At 47.1% G+C, this 17,759-nt stretch overlaps 1 protein-coding gene across 7 annotated transcripts in view; it reads left to right on the plus strand.

Annotated features, from left to right (window-relative positions):
- The window catches only part of PTPRG (protein tyrosine phosphatase receptor type G), a 725,999-nt gene that overhangs the window by 607,462 nt on the left and 100,778 nt on the right, over nucleotides 1-17,759 (plus strand). For all 7 annotated transcript variants that reach the window (XM_073811323.1, XM_073811322.1, XM_073811324.1 and 4 more), the window contains 4 exons: nucleotides 1,980-2,164; nucleotides 5,138-5,246; nucleotides 11,201-11,250; nucleotides 13,391-14,153. In XM_073811323.1, the coding sequence (XP_073667424.1) occupies nucleotides 1,980-2,164; nucleotides 5,138-5,246; nucleotides 11,201-11,250; nucleotides 13,391-14,153 (1,107 nt within the window). The remainder of the gene's footprint in view (nucleotides 1-1,979; nucleotides 2,165-5,137; nucleotides 5,247-11,200; nucleotides 11,251-13,390; nucleotides 14,154-17,759) is intronic.

Genomic DNA, 17,759 nt, shown 5'->3' on the forward strand with positions numbered 1-17,759 from the left:
TGACAGGCCTCTCTGCTCCTCTCTTAGCCCCTCTGGGCTCTTCTTTGCTCACCTGAAGCTCCAGGGAGCTTTGTAAAGTGCACACCTGCCTGCGTCGTTCTCTGGTTCACATCCTTCCCGTGGCTTCGGAGTACTGTAGGGTAAAAGCCAGAATTTTCATCTGGGCCTGAGAGGCTTCCCGCTCCACTGGCCTCCCTTGATCCAGCCCCACTGCCTTCCTTTGGGCCCCTCAGGCCTTCTCCCTGCTGAGGTCCCTTGGCCGGCCTCCCCTCTTCTCCTGACCCCCACGTAGTGAATCTCCACGCAGTTCTCAGTTGGATGCACCTGCCTCTAAAGAGTCTTCCCTGGACCCTGTAGCATGAATCAAGTCTCCCTAGAAAGTGCTTGGAAAATACAGCGTTCCTCTCCTCCCCTCCGCCCATCCCATCCTGGTGTGTGACAGTAGCTGCACACATGTCATTCTTTGATGAATTCCCATCTCCCCCTTTAGACCTGTAGTTCTCAGGGGTGTTTGCCCCCCCCCAGGGACATTTGGCGATACCTGGGGACATTTTTGGTTGTTTTAACTTGGGGGGAGTGCTACCGGCATCTAGTGGGTAGAGGCCCAGGATGTTGCTAAACATCCTACAGTGCACGTGACAGCCCCCAAGAGCAAAGAGTCTTCTGGCCCAAGAGGCCAGTGCTGCTGAGGTTGAGAAACCCTGCTTCAGAATGGAAGCCCTGTGCGGGCAGGAACCAAGGCCCCTGGGAAAGTGCACATCTGGAGGGCCAAAATGTCGCTGTTAATGGCTGACTTGATACTCCCAGCTCTGAAATGGGTTTGTTAGTAGATAGATATAGAGCTGCCACCTTCCTTCAAACCTGCCGGCCACAAGGAATAAACAGGGGAATTAGCCTGGCTTTTCCTTTGCCCTCCATTAGGATAGTTACATAGAGTTCTGCTGGTCCAGAGAAAGTCGTCCTGGTTTTTTGTGCGTTTGCTTTAAAATTATTTAAAGTCTCATTTTGCATCGTATTTGTTTATACTGTGATCTATTTACAATAAAATGTCACCTACAATTTTAGTTAGCTGGAACATTCCACATGTCAGGTGGCCTGGCTTCTAAAAAAATTCATTGTGGAAGAAGAGGCCAGATGAGAATGCTAGATTAAAAGAAGTTAAAGCATTATAATACTGAATGTGACATGTCATGCGGGCGGGGAAAGGGTTATATAAATAATCTTTTGGAGAGAGTTGGGGAAATTTGAATAGGGATGATGTAAATGTCAGATAATATCAAGTTAGTGTTTATTTTCTTAGGTATGACTGTAGTCAGCTTGGGCTGCTGTAACAAATAGCATAGACTGGGTGTCTTACAAACAACAGAAGTTTATTTCTCACCGCTCTGGAGGCTGGGAGGTCTAAGATCAAGGTGCTGGTAGACTCACTGGCTGGTGAGGACTTGCTCCCTGGTTCACAGACAGCCGTCTTCTCACTATGTCCTCACGTGGCAGAAGGGGTGAGGGAGCTTTCTGGGGCCTCTTATGAGGACGTTAATCCCACCCATGAGGGCTCCACCGCCATGATCTAATTGTCTCCCCAAGTTCGACGCCCTAATACCATCCCATTGGGCATTAGGTTTCAACACATGAATTTGGGGGTCACACAGACCCTCAGACTTTGCCATTATAGAGGAGAATGTCCTTATTCTTAGGAGATACAGACCTGAGTTGAAGGAGTGAAGTTCAGAATGTCTGCAACTTGCTTTCAGTGACACAGCAGGGAAGCATGTGTGCGTGCGTGCGTGTGTGTGTGTAGAAAGAGAAGGGGGGAGGGGGAACGGGTGTGGCAGAATGTTAGCAGCCGGTGGATCCCAGCAATGGGGGCGTGGGTGTTCCCCGTCCTACTGTGTCAGCCTTTCGAGGTTGCAGTCTTGAGGAACACGGGGCGTGTATGTATGTGGTGCCACGAGGCCCTGAGCTTGGCCATGTGTCTTCAGTCTGCAGCTCTCCGCCCGTCCACATGAAGGTGCAGCCCCTGAACCAGACAGCACTGCAGGTGTCCTGGAGTCAGCCGGAGACCATCTACCACCCGCCCATCATGAACTACATGATCTCCTACAGCTGGACCAAGAACGAGGATGAGAAGGAGAAGACGTTCACGAAGGACAGCGACAAGGACTTGGTAACACCTCCCTGTTCTGAGTCAGGCTGTCTGTAGCAATGGGAGGGGCCCCTGCGCATCTCTCTGGCGTGCTTTGACCTGTGGCATCCCAGCCCTACGCTGCCTGCTGAGGACGGGTGCCACCGGGGTGAACCGGGGCCGGAGCCTGCCCGGGCTCCATTCCGCCTTTATACCTGATGGCTCTACCACCAGGAAAAGTTAATTTCTTTGTAACTCGGCCCTTCAAAACTGACTGCTTTTTCTTTCATTATTTAAAAAAAAAAAAAAAGAAGTCCGAAAGCCTCCACGAAGCGCTTGTCATCTGCTAGCGTTGCTGTAAATGTTAGGTGAGTTCTGCAGTTGTAGAGCAGGGCCTAGCACAGAGCGAGCACTGGGTCAGTACTGGCTCTTATTACCATGGCAGCTGTCGCCCCCACCCTCCTCCCCACACCATTGCAGCTTTCCGAAGTCCCCACCACTCCCTTCTGTCACATTTCATCTGCCTCATACATTCCAACCTGCTAGACCCCAGTGACCACGGAATTTTTAGCCACCGCTCTCAGACTCTCAGACGCTGTAATACCTGACCTCACTTTGAGCTACGCATGCCCAATCCAGCTGCTCATCTTAAATGTGCATAAATATTTAGTGGCCAGTCCCCACCAAGGCCCTTCAGAACAGACGTTTGCAGAAGCCATCTTCTTCCCCTGGAAAAGCAATCCCTCCAACAAGCGCTGCTCTTTACATCTTTGCAGGGAAACTCAAAGTGACACATTTGGGTTTGAAAGCCTGGCGTTTATTGTTAATCAAAAGAAGTCTTTGGGATAATGAAGCCCATAATTGTATATGCACATGGAAAACGTAATAGCACTGAGTGGGATCCTTAATGACTGTTAGCACGTTGTTTCCTCCCCGTACAGAGTCCCCGGGGCCCATTCAATCAGTGATAGAATAATACTTTTCGTATTCCTTTAGATGAAGATTCTTTTACTTCATTTCCATTTATGTTTTCAATTTCCCCACTAGACATTGTTATCTGGGTCACATTAGGGAATGATGAGCTTCATGAAATCGGAGAGGAATCTATTGAAAGGTACCCAAGGTTATGATGTGTTTTAACCTTTGTCACGACGGGAAGTCCGTGAGGGATGTTTCTCTGAACTAAGGTGGCTTGCATTAATCAGCAGAAACTATCTAGGCGCTTATTTGGTTTCTTATTCTAAGTGGAAAATAATTAAACATGCAGAGATGAATAGATAACCGGCTTGGAGTGAATTCTAATAAATCCCTGCATAGATGGAGCAAAGCTATTGCTCTGAACAGAAGACGGGGCTGGAGGTTTAGAGTATGAGGCATAAATGAGTTTCAGAGAAAGAGAGAGCTGTAGAGAAAAACGTGCTTTGACAGCAAGTTCTTTTTTTATAAGAATTTCTAGGGGTGGTTATTTTCTTTGGGGACACACAAAATTAATTGATTCCTCAAGAAGTTGAGAGTGCTGACTTAGTGGCAGCAAAGCTATCCTCCAACTTAGGGTTCACGTGGCCCAGAAACCTAAAAGTCATACTGAACATTTTCCCGGCATTCTGCAGCGTCCACGTCTCTCTCTCACGCCCTCACTGCCGACCTGTGGGACAGGTGTTACTGCCTCCTTTTTCCAAAAGAGAGAAATGAGGCTGAAAGTGAAATAACTTGACCCCAACCTCCTCCTCTCACCAGGAATCCATTTGCTAGGCAACAGATAGCAGGTGTGGGCACAATAACATTTTAATGCCTCTTCAGAGGTTTTCAGTAGCTACACTGGGAAAAACCCACTCAGTGGTTAAGCTCCCAGAGCTGCTTTCTGGACTTGGCCCACAATGCGATGACAAGACATTTCATCCATTAGGGAGTCTTTGAAAATCAGTTGCTTTTGTTGTTTGTTTCTTCAGGAAGCGAGCCCTGCCGGCTTTTTAGGTAATTCCATTTTCTGATTTTTAAAAGACTCTTGGAATAAAGCTTTGAGGAATGGGGGTCTGGATTTGGCTTGTGATGTTGGGACCAGGGGTTGGGAAATTTTTTTCTAGAAAGGGTCAGACAGTTAAGATTTTAGACTTTAAGGGCTGTATGGCCTCTGTGGGCAGCTACTCAACTCTGCCGTCAAAGGGTGAAAGCTGCCATAGCAACAGGTAAATGAATGGGCGTGGCTGTGTGCCAACAAAACTGTATTTACAAAAAACAGACAGCGGGCCAGCTTTGGGCTGTGGGCCGTCGCTTGCCGCCCCTGTGTTAGACTGGGGGTGTACTTTCCATTTCGTGGTGTGGACTACCTACGAACAAGGCTTGCCCAGCCTTTGTTGTACAGCACTCACAAGAGCCCTGTGAGGGAAATATTACTCTGTCCGTTTAACAGTTAAAAGGAGCAGAGGCCAAAAGACATTGAGCAACTGACTCGGAATCACACAGCTGGTGAGTGGTGTGACACAGGTAGATCTCCTGTCCTCTGACCTCTAGTCAGGTGTTCTATATCTTCTAAGGTCCCATATCTTCTAAGGTCAAGGTACAACAATGCCTTTAAACTGCAAAGAAACAGAGATTTTGTTGTGTCTGCGCTAATCTCTGCATGGCCCTGGAAGTTCAGTACACCTGATAATTCTAGAGGCTGTCTAGGGTAAATCATTATCGTTTCTAAGGTAGAGTAGTCCCAGCCTCGTGAGTATAAAGAGGGCTGAAGACACGTTCCAAGCCCGCGTCAAGTATCTGAGCCAAGACGACTTTTTGTTCTCTCACCCTACACATTTCCATGTCGAAAACAGATTCCCAGGTGAGGTTATCTCTGAAAGCTCATTTTTCTCAAGGTGAGCCTTTGGTCAGTGAGGAAACATGTTTGTCCTGCTTTGCCTTGGTACCCAGAAACCTACAGGCAACACTTAACATTCTCTTAGGTTTGGCTTTCAAATGTAAAGTGTGCTCTGGCCTTCCAAACCAGGTCACTGCCTGTTCTTTCCTCCCCTGCAGAAAGCCACCATTAGCCCTGTCTCACCTGACAGCCTTTACCTGTTCCGGGTCCAGGCCGTGTGTCGCAATGACATGAGGAGTGACTTCAGCCAGACCATGCTCTTCCAAGGTGAGGAGCTGCCCTTCCTGTCTGCCCTGCATCCCCCGGGTCCCTTCTCCCTTTGGGCTTTGTCTTTTTTCCCGTTCAGGTGCTTGGACACAAGAATACAAACCTGGCCTCAGCATCAGTGTGGGGTTTGCAATAACGCCTGAAAAGCCTGGGGAATTTAGGCCCGTCTTTTTGGTTGGGGGTTTCACAGGCCAGAAGAGGGGAAGAAGAATGAAGTGTTGATTATTTTTTTAATTACTGTTATGTTCCAACTGTGGGGAACCAAGTATTTGTCTAATACTGTGTCAGATCACAGAATCACCTCCTAGTCGTGTGGAGGAATATCGTCTTTGGATTTCTAACATGATTCAGTTAGCTGATTTAGGGTCTAGTGGAAAGTTTCAGACCAGCACTAGGGTGAGCCTAGAGGAGCATTCACTTTGGTGCAGAATTCAAAGAAGCTCTTAAAAACTCTGTCATCAAGATACATTGTATTTCAATGGAATATATTTTTTATATATATATATATATATATATATTTGGCTGTGTTGGGTCTTTGTGGTGGTGCGCACGCTTCTCACTGCAGTGGCTTCTCTTGTTGAGGAGCACAGGCTCTAGGTGCACGGGCTTCAGTAGTTGCAGCATGCGGGCTCCATAGTTGTGGCTCGCGGGCTCTAGAGTGCAGTCTCAGTAGTTGTGGCGCACGGGCTTAGTTGCTTCGCGGCATGTGGGATCTTCCCGGACCAGGGCTCAAGCCCGTGTCCCCTGCATTGACAGGCAGATTCTTAACCACTGCGCCACCAGGGAAGCCCAATGGAATATTTTTTTAAAAGCAAAATCAATGCAAAAGGTTCTTGAACAAAATATCGAACTTTTGCATAAAGACAGGATCCACTCTGTCTTACTTGCCCCGACCTAATCCCAGTCCTGGTTTCAATAAAACTTTGTTGACAAAAATTGGCAGCCAGCCAGTGGGGCGTAGTTTGCAGACCTGGTTTGGTGAGGGGCGCTAAGACCAGCATGAAGGGAGCAACCAGGACATTGGGCTTTGCTCTGCCGGTCTGATGCCCTCCCTGGTAAGGTTCTTTACTTCCTGAATCCTCAGTTTCTGAGACACCTACACACCAGGCCAGGGATTCTTAACTTTTGCGAGTCATGTATCTGATGAAGACTTTGGACACTTTCTCTAGAAAAATGCCAGAATTTTGCGTATTACAGCTTTAGGGGCCCCATAAAACCTGTAGGCTGTGGACCAGCTTCATTGTCTGGAATCCTGTGAGCAATGCACATTCATGGGCCCCTCTCAGACTAATGGTCTCAGAATCTCAGAGGGCGGGGCCCAGGAATCTGAATTTTAACCAGATGGCTCAGGTACCAGGCATGCACATTACAGATTGAGAAGAGCTGGCTTAGAGCCAGGGCCCTGACATGAGGGCCCCAAGGTTGAGTCCCGGCTGCCACTTAGTGTTTCTGCGACTCTGAGAATGTTGACTGGCTTCTCTAAGCTGCAATTTCACAGTCCAGAAGTGGTAGTTGTGAGAGTACCGACCTCACAGGGTCCTTGTAGAGTGACAGGGGGTGACGCATGTTAACTGATGAGCACAGTGCCTGGTACTAACTATAAATACCCCCTAAGTATGAGGTTTAATATAAAAAGTAATAAATGATGAACCCAGGATAAGAAGCCCTTCAGCTGAGAGTCCCTCCAAAGATGCCTTCTAGCTTTGCAATTTTGCATCTAGTATTGAAATATTCTTTGCTAATGTTCACATTATCTCATCCTTCCATTTAAACTAATTGAAATGAGCATGGCTGTATTTTTTCTCACAAATAAATCACACTCGCCATGTCCACCTTTGCCCTGAATGTATTGGCCCATCTGCCTGTGTTGAGGAGGGTCCGAAAGCCAAGGCCAGGTCTATGCCAGCCCAGGGGAGAGAGCACGGGAAGCCAGAGTGGAGCCCCGGATCTTCCGGCACATAAATCATAATTGGGCCTTCCATGCACTCCAGCTAGGAGCCTGGAATCCGCAGCACCGCCTTTCTTGATTAATAGGCCCCTGAGCTCGTTGGCTTCTGCACGGACTTTGAAAAATTAAATGTTTGTAATGTAATGCAATTCAAAATGGCCTTGTCAGCTGTAAATTCCAAGCACGGAATATTTAAAATGTCTGATCACGGTGACTTGAAAATGGCCAGTGTCTCCTTTGTCTGCAGACTTTCTCTGCTCAGGGGTGGACATGTGTTTGCTCGTTTTCTGTACTGGTGTTTGTCCCTGCGTGTTAACAAGCGTGTTAACAAAGGGGTACACAATGGCCTTAGCATCTTCCCTGCAGCAGTGGGCAGTGGAAAAACAAAATCTTCAGGTAAGCTAGCGTGCCTTTTCTGGTGAGCCAAGTAGGCGTTTATGAGCAGTAGAGGCCGGTGTACAAAACTGGTCAACTCTTAGGACTGAAGTTTTAAAAGGGAAGGAAATTAACTTAGGGAATTTCATGGACACCTTTGTTCAGAATAATTAGGTTTCCCAGGGATAAAGTTTACCTCTGGTTTGGGAGCATGAGGAAGCCCTGTGGAATATTTACATTATTATAGTAAATAAAGCAATATTTATGTCCTGTATAATGTAATAAATAAGTTATGTTTACCTTACTGTAGTAAATATGATAATAATGGTAATCGTTATCTGTAGAGCGGCTCCCAGTTACAGAGCGTTTGCCCATCGGTTATTTCATTTGACCTCGTGGCAACTTGTAACGCAGGTGTTATACGGAGGCGGAAATGACGTCCTGGGCAGTTGAGTAACTTGCGAAAAATCACTTGGCTACTAAGAAGAGTCCGATCTCTCATTCCAAAGCCCAATCATTTGTACACAACAACAGACCACCCCTAAAGCATAAATATTACCCTGTATCCCCGGTCTTCAACAAATGGCTAAAAAGATTGATTACTAAGTGTTCAAAAGGCTTTTTTGCAATTCTCGACAGTCATGGAAACTAGGGCCTCTTAAGCTTTTTCTTTGAGCCACAGACTCATTAGGCAGCCTGGCCCAGCCAACAGATCCTCTCTCAGAATGGTTTAAAATAAACAGGTAAAATACATAGGAAAGGAAACCAATTATGCTCAAATACGATTGTCAAAATATTTTAAACAAATTGGGAACGTAGTCATCTGTGCGCTTCTTTTATGAAAGTATTAAATGACAAGTGGTGGGTCTATTAGCGACGGTGATTTCTGAGTAGTGATGAACATAAGTGATACTCCGAAATAGCTCCAACAACTCTAAGGCAGTAGGAAGATACTCCCATTTCAATCGCAGAGTCGTAGGACGATCCTATTAAAATGCAGCTGAGATTTGGAGCTTGCGTTCCTCGTGCAAGGAAAAGCTGCATCTCCGTGACAGCTTAGTGGGGGTGCAGGTCTCTTTTTTTCCCCCGTCCCTGAAGTCCACCGGGTCGGTGGACTCCTGATCTGAAAGCTCTTGTAGAAACTTTGTAGTCACCACGGCTGGAACTGACCCCAGTGGAAATTGTTCAAGATCAGTGAAAAGCGGGCATGTTGATGGAGTGGCCGGTTTGTTGGCCTTAAATTAAGGCCTTTGTAAAGGGCAGGGAACGCAGGTCTCTTAGGGGGCTTTCTTCCTGTCTTAACAAAGGGAGGTGTGTACACCTGTCTGAGGCAGTGCAGTATCGATCCCGAAGCAACTCACTGATGGTGGGAGGTTATATTTAGTGCCAGGCAGGAACTGTTTGCTCCCTAGGCTGCCTCATTTGACCTGGTTGTATTGACATCTAGATCGGTCTGTTCTCCACATTTGTCTCTTCACCCATTTCACTTTCCAGCTGAGCGAAGTGAATATATCGTTAACTTGGGGCTCGCAGATACAGGTGCCCCGGGGCCAGGCAGGGAACACATACAGATGAGGGGAGGGCCGTCAGTGGGAAATTGCAGAATGTGCCCTTCGAAAAGGGGTGACGGACACTCAGCACCGACCAAATGTTGCCCTGCAGGAAGGTGAGCTCAGTTTTGCCCAATATTGTGATTTTTCAGGGATGAGCAGGAAATTGGGATTTTTAGGTAAAAGTTGCTGTTTACAACGTTGGCAGCAAATTCTTTTTTTTTTTTTCCCAAAAAGCTTGCAGGGCAAATAAAAAAATATGTCGGGTACTTGCCCCACTTCTAGTGTAGATGAAAACTCCAGCAGGTACAAATGTTATTTATTTGGAGATTTAGCAGTTTTTTGCTAATTTTTCAGTGTCTTTTATGTATAGGAAGCAAACGTTTAGTTTATGTAAGACTGCTGTTTTTGAGATCAGCACAAAGAAGCAGTCTGATATATTATTTAAGTTATACTGTTTAGCATTTCATTATTCACAATAGAGAAAAGGTGGACACAATCTAGATGTCCATCAGCAATGAAGGGGGAAACAAAATATGGTACATACAGACAGCAGAATATTATTTGGCCTTAAAAAGGAAGGAAATTCTAACACATGGGACAGCATGGATGAATCTTGAAGACATTATGCTACGTGACATAAGCCAGTTACAAAAAGACAAGTAAATATATATGACTCCACTTACATGAGATATATGGAGTACTAAAACTTACAGAAAGTAGAAGGATGGTTGCCAGGAGCTGCGGGTGGGGGGGAGAGGGCAGGGGGAAGCTGGGACTTGTTTAATGGGTACACAGTTGCAGTTTTGCAAGATGGAAACATTCTGGAGATCTGTGGCCCAAGGATCTAGCACAACCGAACTGTACACTTAAAAGTGTTTAAGATGGTAAGTTTTATGTGTATTTTACCAGTTAAACATTTTGTGTAGTTACGTTGTTTAATACTAACACATGGGTGAACAGAACTGAAAGAAGGAAAGGACATCAGAAGGAGTAACCTGTGGCTAATATAAAAGAATTTGAGGGACCTCCCTCGTGGTCCAGCAGTAGAGAATCCGCCTTCCAATGTAGAGGACTCAGGTTTGATCCCTGGTCGGGGACCTAAGATCTCACATGCCGCGCGGCAACTAAGCCCACGCTTCACATGCAGACTACAGAGCCCACGTGCCCTGGAGCTCATACGCTGCAACGAAAGATCCCACATGCCTCAACGAAGATCCCCCGTGCGGCAACAAAGACCCGACGCAGCCAAAAAAATGAGTAAAATAAATAAATATTAAAAAACAATAGAATTTGACCATTTAAAGCAACAGTGGTGATGTGTTACGAGGTTTTAAAACTTAAGTATTGATAGAAATAAAATATATGACAGAACACAAAAAGTGAGTTGGGCAAATAAATTACAGTTCTTACATTTTTAAGGAGAGATAAAAGTACTCGTTTAAGGTAAACTGTAATAAGTTTAGGATGCATATTATAGTCACTGAAAGGATAATATAAGAAATTATAACCAAAAAGACAATAGTGAAGAACAATGGGATAATACAATTTCATTTATAAGCAGTTCAAAAATAGACAAAACGCTGACAGAGATCAGAGTGGTGGCGACCTTAGGGAAAGGTCATGAGGGTACCGCCTGCATGCATGCACATGCAAACCTGCTGGGGTGCTGGAGAATGTTCATATCTTAATATGGGAGGAGGGGGAGTTACACAGGTGTTTACAGAGGTAAAAATTAATTGGACTCTACACTTAAGATTTGTGCATTTTAGAGTACGTAAGTTTTACCTTACGAATAAAATAGAAAAATGATTAAAACTTCTTAAAGTTGTAAATTAATAGCTTAAGACAGGAGTCAGCAAACTGTGGCCCACAGCCCAAACCTGACCCTCTACATGTTTTTTAATGACTCACAAACTAAGAAGGGTTTTACATTTTTTGATGGTTGGAAAAAAAATCGAAAGAGGAATATTCATTTTATGACATAAAAATTATATGTATTTCAGATTTGTGTATGTAAGTGCAGTTTTGTCGAAACAACAAAGTTATATTGTTTACAGTGTAATTTCTTTGTTTCTCAGCTAATACCACTCGAATATTCCAAGGGACCAGAATTGTCAAAACAGGAGTGGTAAGTAGAGAATGTAATCGCTTTGTCCTGTCTGGTTGGTAATTTGCATGCAGTTAAAACTGTCACCACGAGGTGGCAGTATGATGTTGTCTAAATGCTCAATGTGAAGCGGTTAAAATACTGAATAAATTACATTATTCACTCTTAAAATTCAATGCATTATAAAAACAGGCTGTGCGACAGAGTTAAACCAGTAGTGTTATACTGTTATAATTTTTGTAGAGATAAAAATTCTCCATATTTTTAATTATTTATTATTTGTGGGAGCATAGGACATAAGAGTGCAAAGGAGTAGACATGCTAAAATTGAAAGGTTGTCATTTGGGAATTCCCTGGCAGTTCAGTGGTTAGGACTCGGCGCTTTCACTCAGGGGCCCGGGTTTGATCCCTGGTTGGGGAACTAAGATCCCACAAGCCATGCAGTGCGGCTTTAAAAAAAAAAAGAAAGAAAAAAGAATGGTTGTCCTTTGCCCAGTTACATTTGCACATTTCTGGAGACTCAGTATCTAAGTTTTCCCCTTTCTAGTGCAACTAATAATCCCAATATTAATTGCAGCTTTGGTGATAACAATAAGAGCCTTTTTTTTTTTTTTTTGCGGTACGCAGGCCTCTCACTGTTGTGGCCTCTCCAGTTGCGGAGCACAGGCTCCGGACGCGCAGGCTCAGCGGCCATGGTTCACAGGCCTAGCCGCTCTGTGGCATGTGGGATCCTTCCGGACCGGGGCATGAACCCGTGTCCCCTGCATCGGCAGGTGGACTCTCAACCACTGCGCCACCAGGGAAGCCCAAGAGCCTAAAATTTATTAAGCTTTTCCCAGGTTTCAGGCACAGATTATTATTTTATTTGCTCCTCAAGATTCGTGTTACTATTACTCCCATTTTATGGATGAGGAAACCAAGGCTCAGTGAGTTAATGTGCCCAGCATCTCCCAGAGAGCAGGTGAGCGATCGTGGACTCAAGCCCAGGCTGTCTGACTGCTCTGTCTGCAGTGCCTTATCTTAAGTGGCACCTGGCATTTCATTAACCAACTTCAGAACTCAACATTTGCTAACTTGGTTGTTCTTCAAAAACAAACTTTTCAAACTGAAACTTGATGATACAGTGATGAAATGTGAGTTGTTCTGGCTGTATTATTTTGAACTGTATAAATGATGGGATGAAATTCTGGATTCTGCACACCAGGTTTCAAGAACTAAAACTAAACTAATAACTCAGAGCAACACATCTTATTTTCCTAAGATACTAGGTACAAATAAAATCTCACAGCTGAGCCCCAATTTAGTATGGTGGGAAGAATGAGCTGAGGTTTGGGCACAGGCAGCCACCTCTACCCCTTAACCTCTCTGCACCTCGTTTTCCTCACCTGTAAAATGGGGTGATGATCATGTGTGTCTCCAGCGTAGCTTGGGAAGGCCCAACACACAGTTGGTACTTGTTAAATAGAATTCTTATCGTTGTCATCTACATGAGCATAGATTTTGCTGTAGATAAATCCGGAGACTCTGGAAGGTACGGCGGCTGTACAGCGCCCAGCACGGGGATGCCGGCTGTAAACAGCTCCCTAAGCCTTCGGTGTAGAGCATGGCTCCTGCTTCCGAACCTGCCGCTGCAGACGTGGGCGGGCCACTGTCCCTCTGTCCGTCCCCTTCCTCACTTTAAGATGTGGAACCAGATCCTGGGGAGTGTTTCTAGACATGGGCAGTGTATTCTCCACAAGAGCCACCAGTATATACAAGACCAAGGGCTCCTGCTTCTTCCAGTGTCACCCCAACAACAGGTGGCAATCTGATGTTGCCACTTCCTTGCTTATTTGATGTTTGTCTTTCAAACAACGTGAACGCTACTTATTGTTTTGTCACTTAGCCTCCTCCCGAGCCCTGTCAGTGAAAAGTTGGGGTTGACGTGCTGGTTGCAATGTTTAAGTAATTGTAAAAACTTTTAAGAGCAGAGATGGTCATCCGTGGATCACCTCCTGTCAGCTTTGGCACCATGCTTTAGGACACCCCATGAGGAAAGTAAAAAGATGAGTAAAACCCTTGGAGGGTCATACCCAGGGCCTTGTCCCCAGTCCTGATGACTGACACTCTGCTTTCTCTTTCTCCGTCCCTTCCCCCAACCTCCCCGGGTGACCCCTTCAAGCCCACAGCATCTCCCGCCTCTTCGGCCGACATGGCCCCCATCAGCTCGGGGTCTTCCACCTGGACATCCTCTGGCATCCCCTTCTCGTTTGTTTCCATGGCAACTGGGATGGGCCCGTCTTCCAGCGGCAGCCAGGCGACGGTGGCCTCGGTGGTCACCAGCACGCTCCTCGCCGGCCTGGGCTTCAGCGGCGGCGGCATCTCCTCCTTCCCCAGCACCGTGTGGCCCACACGCCTGCCCACGGCCGCCGCGGCCAGCAAACAGGCCGGCAGACCCGTCCCGGCCACACCTGAGGCCTTGGCCTCTCCGGGCCCCGACGGTGATTCGGCGCCAACCAAGGACGGCGAGGGTGCCGAGGAGGGGGAGAAGGACGAGAAGAGTGAGAACGAGGACGGCGAGCGGGAACACGAGGAGGAGGGCGAGAAGGGCTCCGAGAAGAAGGAGAGGAACGGCGTGACCCACGCCACGCAGGCGCGGAGCGGCACTGAGCCCAGCCCCGCCCCCTCGGCTCCCGGCAGAGCTGCCCAGGATGGTGGGCGTCAGACTATAGCCGGGCGTGAGCGGGACCGCACTGCCATCCCCACCGCCCAGCCCGAGGACGCCCTGGACCCCCGCCCCGTCACCCTCACCCAAGTGCCCCCCACAGTCACAGAGGAGCATTACAGAGCGAATGATCCCAAGAGGCCTGAGATACCGTCTAAGAAGCCTATGTCCCCGGGGGACCGATTTTCTGAAGATAGCAAATTTATCACTGTTAATCCAGGTAAGTGGGCCACTCCTCACCTGAGCCTCCAAGCTGCTGTGAACAGTCCTACCCTTTAAAAAATAATTGGGGGCAGGGGATAAGGATCCAGAGAGTGCTTAATATTCCTGGAATTTTGTGTGTCTCTGGTATAAAAATGTGTTGTGTGTGTGTGTGTGTGTGTGTGTGTGTCTTTTTAATTCTAATAAGAATCACCTACTCTCTTATTGTTGCTGGACTGTCTTGCCTTGATACTTGGTACCTGGTAAAATCGACTTGCCTCAGAATAACTCCAAGCACTTCAACCAGGCCCTGGTAAATGAATAAAAAAGACATCGATCTTAATAAGTTTATCCTTCAAGATTTCATTCCTTATTCACTTATTGAGCACCTGTGTTTATGTACTGCCCGTTTGGTGCCAGGCCCTGGGCTGGGTGCTAACCCCGGTGAGCACGGTCCCTGTTGCTTGACGCTTACAGCGTAAAGGAGAAGACAGGGGTGGCGGCAGCTCGCCAGGGTGCATGCCGGGAAATCAGGAAGCAAGAATGTTAGAAAGCAAGCGAGCAAGTTCGCTGAAAAGCCAGAAAACGAGCTAACTGTTCAGTAAATAATAGAGGAAATAAACAGGGTGTTGTCAGAGAAAATAATCAGGAAGAGGGCAGGGAGCTTTTTGAATTAAGAAAGGCCCCTCTGGGGAAGTGACATTTACGTTAAAGCTGAAAGCGTGGGGATGGGGAGAGCTGGTGTTATTAGCCCATGATCCCAGCCCGGGGAACAGCGCTCTCGCTCTCAGAGCCCTGTTTGCTCTGTGAATTAGCGAGTTCCTGGATGGTAAGACCAGGGCATGGCTGGTCTGGCCTCCACGGGGAGCATGTGATCCCCATCATGCTGACCGAGGGCAACTTTGTGACTCTGTCATATGCTCAAATCTTTTTCATTTCTTTTTTTAAAAATATTTATTTATTTATGGCCGCTTTGGGTCTTCGTTGCTGTGCGCGGGCTTTCTCTGGTTGCAGTGAGCGGAGGCTACTCTTCGTTGCAGTGTGTGGGCTTCTCATCGTGGCTTCTGTTGTAGCGGAGCACGGGCTCTAGGCGCGTGGGCTTCAGTAGCTGTGGCACACGGGCTCAGTAGTTGTGGCTGAAAGGCTCTAGAGCACAGGCTCAGTAGTTGTGGCGCACGGGCTTAGTTGCTCCACAGCATGTGGGATCTTCCCAGACCGAGGATCGAACCCATGACCCCTGCATTGGCAGGCGGATTCTTAACCACTGTGCCACCAGGGAAGTCCACGCTCAAATCTTAATGAACCATCCTGATAGTTTCTACAAGGGAGCCCTGAGCGTGAGGGGTTGTTATTGTTGTGAGGGGTTTTCTTAATAAGAAATTCTTTCTTTTGCCAGACTACAAGATGTTTAGCAACAATTTTTTTTGCATCTAAGCTGTTGTGGAGTTATAAGAGTGCAAAAAAAAAAAAAAGCAACTGGTAAATATTTATTTGCTTTTGCACTTGTAAACATTAAAATTCATCTAAAGCTGAGACCTCGTATGTTAAGATACAACTTAGAATAAATTTTCATGTTTTGAATTACGTTCCTCCTTAAAGCTGGTATGGACTCATTTTCTGAAGTGTGGGTTTGCTATGGGCGTTGCTCACTTTTAGGGAAAAGTGCAGAGTGGCCCTCCAAGGAATTGAGTGGAGGAAATATCGAGCCACTTGTGAAGCGGTTTGAAGCTATTCCTGCATGAGCAGTGACATTCCCTCTAGGAATTGGCTGTGAAGAAGTTGGATTTCTTGCGTTTGAAGATATTGAAGAAATATTTATAGAGTACCCACTGTGTCCCAGGCACTGGACTAGGTACTGGAAGTAGACTCTAGATCTAGTCAGGCCTTGCTCTCCTGGGGTTTATGTTCTAATGGACAAGCTTGAGACTATTCCAGTAAACAACTGCATAACGTCAAGTGCTGGAGTCGGGGACAGGGACAGTATAGCATCAGATGGTCAAGGGATGGCATTTGAATGGAGACTCAGGTGGTGAGAAGGAGTTAGCTATGCCATGATCCATGAACGAGCGTTCTAGGCTGCAGGAGGGGCAGCAGGTCCAGAGACCCTAAAGTGAGAACTAATTAGGATCATCAAGGAGCCATCAGAGGGCCAGTGTGTCTAGACCGCCAAGGTGAAGGATACAGGATGTGTTCACAGACAAGCAGAGCTCAGATCAGGAAGGGGCTCATCAGCCACGCTGCGGATTTGGTTCTAACGGGTATGGAAAAGCAGTGATGGATTTCAGCAAGAGAGTCACTCATCTGATTAGCCTTCTCAGAAGGTCATGTGGGCCTCTGTATGGACATCTGGGGAGGCAAGAACGGACACAGGGAGTAGAGTTAGGAGGTGATGGCAGTGGTGACTCGGACCACTGTGGTTTCTCCAGAGACAAGCGGTGGACCTGGAATTGCTTGTCAAGCTTGAGTGGTTTGGCCTCTGGGCTGGAGGCTCTGGCAAGTTGCATTCCCAGCCTGCTCCTCTTAAACATTTTTTTTGTCCACACTCCTGAAAAGTGTGGCTTGCTAAGAGCTTGGGTTGGGAGTGTTGATACCTTGAGAGACTGGTGAGGGTGGGGACCTGGGACGTAGTCCAAGTAAGCAGAAATGAGTCATTGCAATGGGAGTCAAGTTCCAGAGTCCAAGGAAAGGGGAGAAGAAACAGGTGGTAAACCTGGGGTATTTCCACCTCCAGGTACGGGGCGTGCGGGTCTCAAGTTTCAACGCTGCAGGCATCTGAGCGTCTGCCATCTTGGCAGGGTAGCTCTGGAGTCAGATCCCTACAGTAGGCTCTGCCCTTTATTCACGCAGGGTCCTCAGGCCAGTCTTTGCCCAGAGTCTGTCTGTAAAGTGGGGATAGGCATAGCCCTTAGTGCCACAGGAGGTGCAGAGTCACCCTTGTCGGTGACAAGGAACGAGGAGCTTTCGGCAGCCCGAGGGCCACATGATGGCACTGGTGACTTAGGAGGCCCCTCATAGGTCCTTCTTCTGCAGTCATCCTTGGACATTAAAGAGCATGTGGAGACTGTGGTCCCCAATGAGCTGGCTTTAAAAATGACCTCCAGGAACTCCGCTCTGTCCCCAGCACTGGTGAATCAGAGCATCTTCCCTTGCCACCTTCATCTCAATGGGAACATCCACTCCTTCCCAAAGCCAAAAGGGATCTTCCTTTAGAATTCCAGGCAGTTCCAGGCAATTCCAGGTTGAGAGTAGTCGTGGGGATCGGTTAAGCCAGAGATTGGCAAACTTCTTCTGCAAACAGCCCGAGAGAGCAGACATTTTCAGCTTTGTGAACCATAGGTCTTTGCTGCAAGTGTGCATCTCTGCCAGGTAGCACGGAAGCAGCCAGGGCTGGTCTGTGCCCAGTGCTACCCAAATGGGCGGATGTGATTGGGTTCTGGTGAAACTCTGTTTACAAAAACAGGCAGTGGACCTCATTTGATTGGTGAGCTGTCATTTGCTGACCCCTGGTTTAAGCAGAAACGTGTGTACCCACTGGTGAATAAAAGATGTGAGTAACTTGAGGGTAAAACCCGAAAACCCTGCATTGTCCACGACCCCCAAGGTCTCACTTTGCTTCCATCCATCT

Source organism: Tursiops truncatus, chromosome 10 (genome assembly GCF_011762595.2).
Source record: "Tursiops truncatus isolate mTurTru1 chromosome 10, mTurTru1.mat.Y, whole genome shotgun sequence".
Classification (NCBI taxonomy): Eukaryota; Metazoa; Chordata; class Mammalia; order Artiodactyla; family Delphinidae; genus Tursiops; species Tursiops truncatus.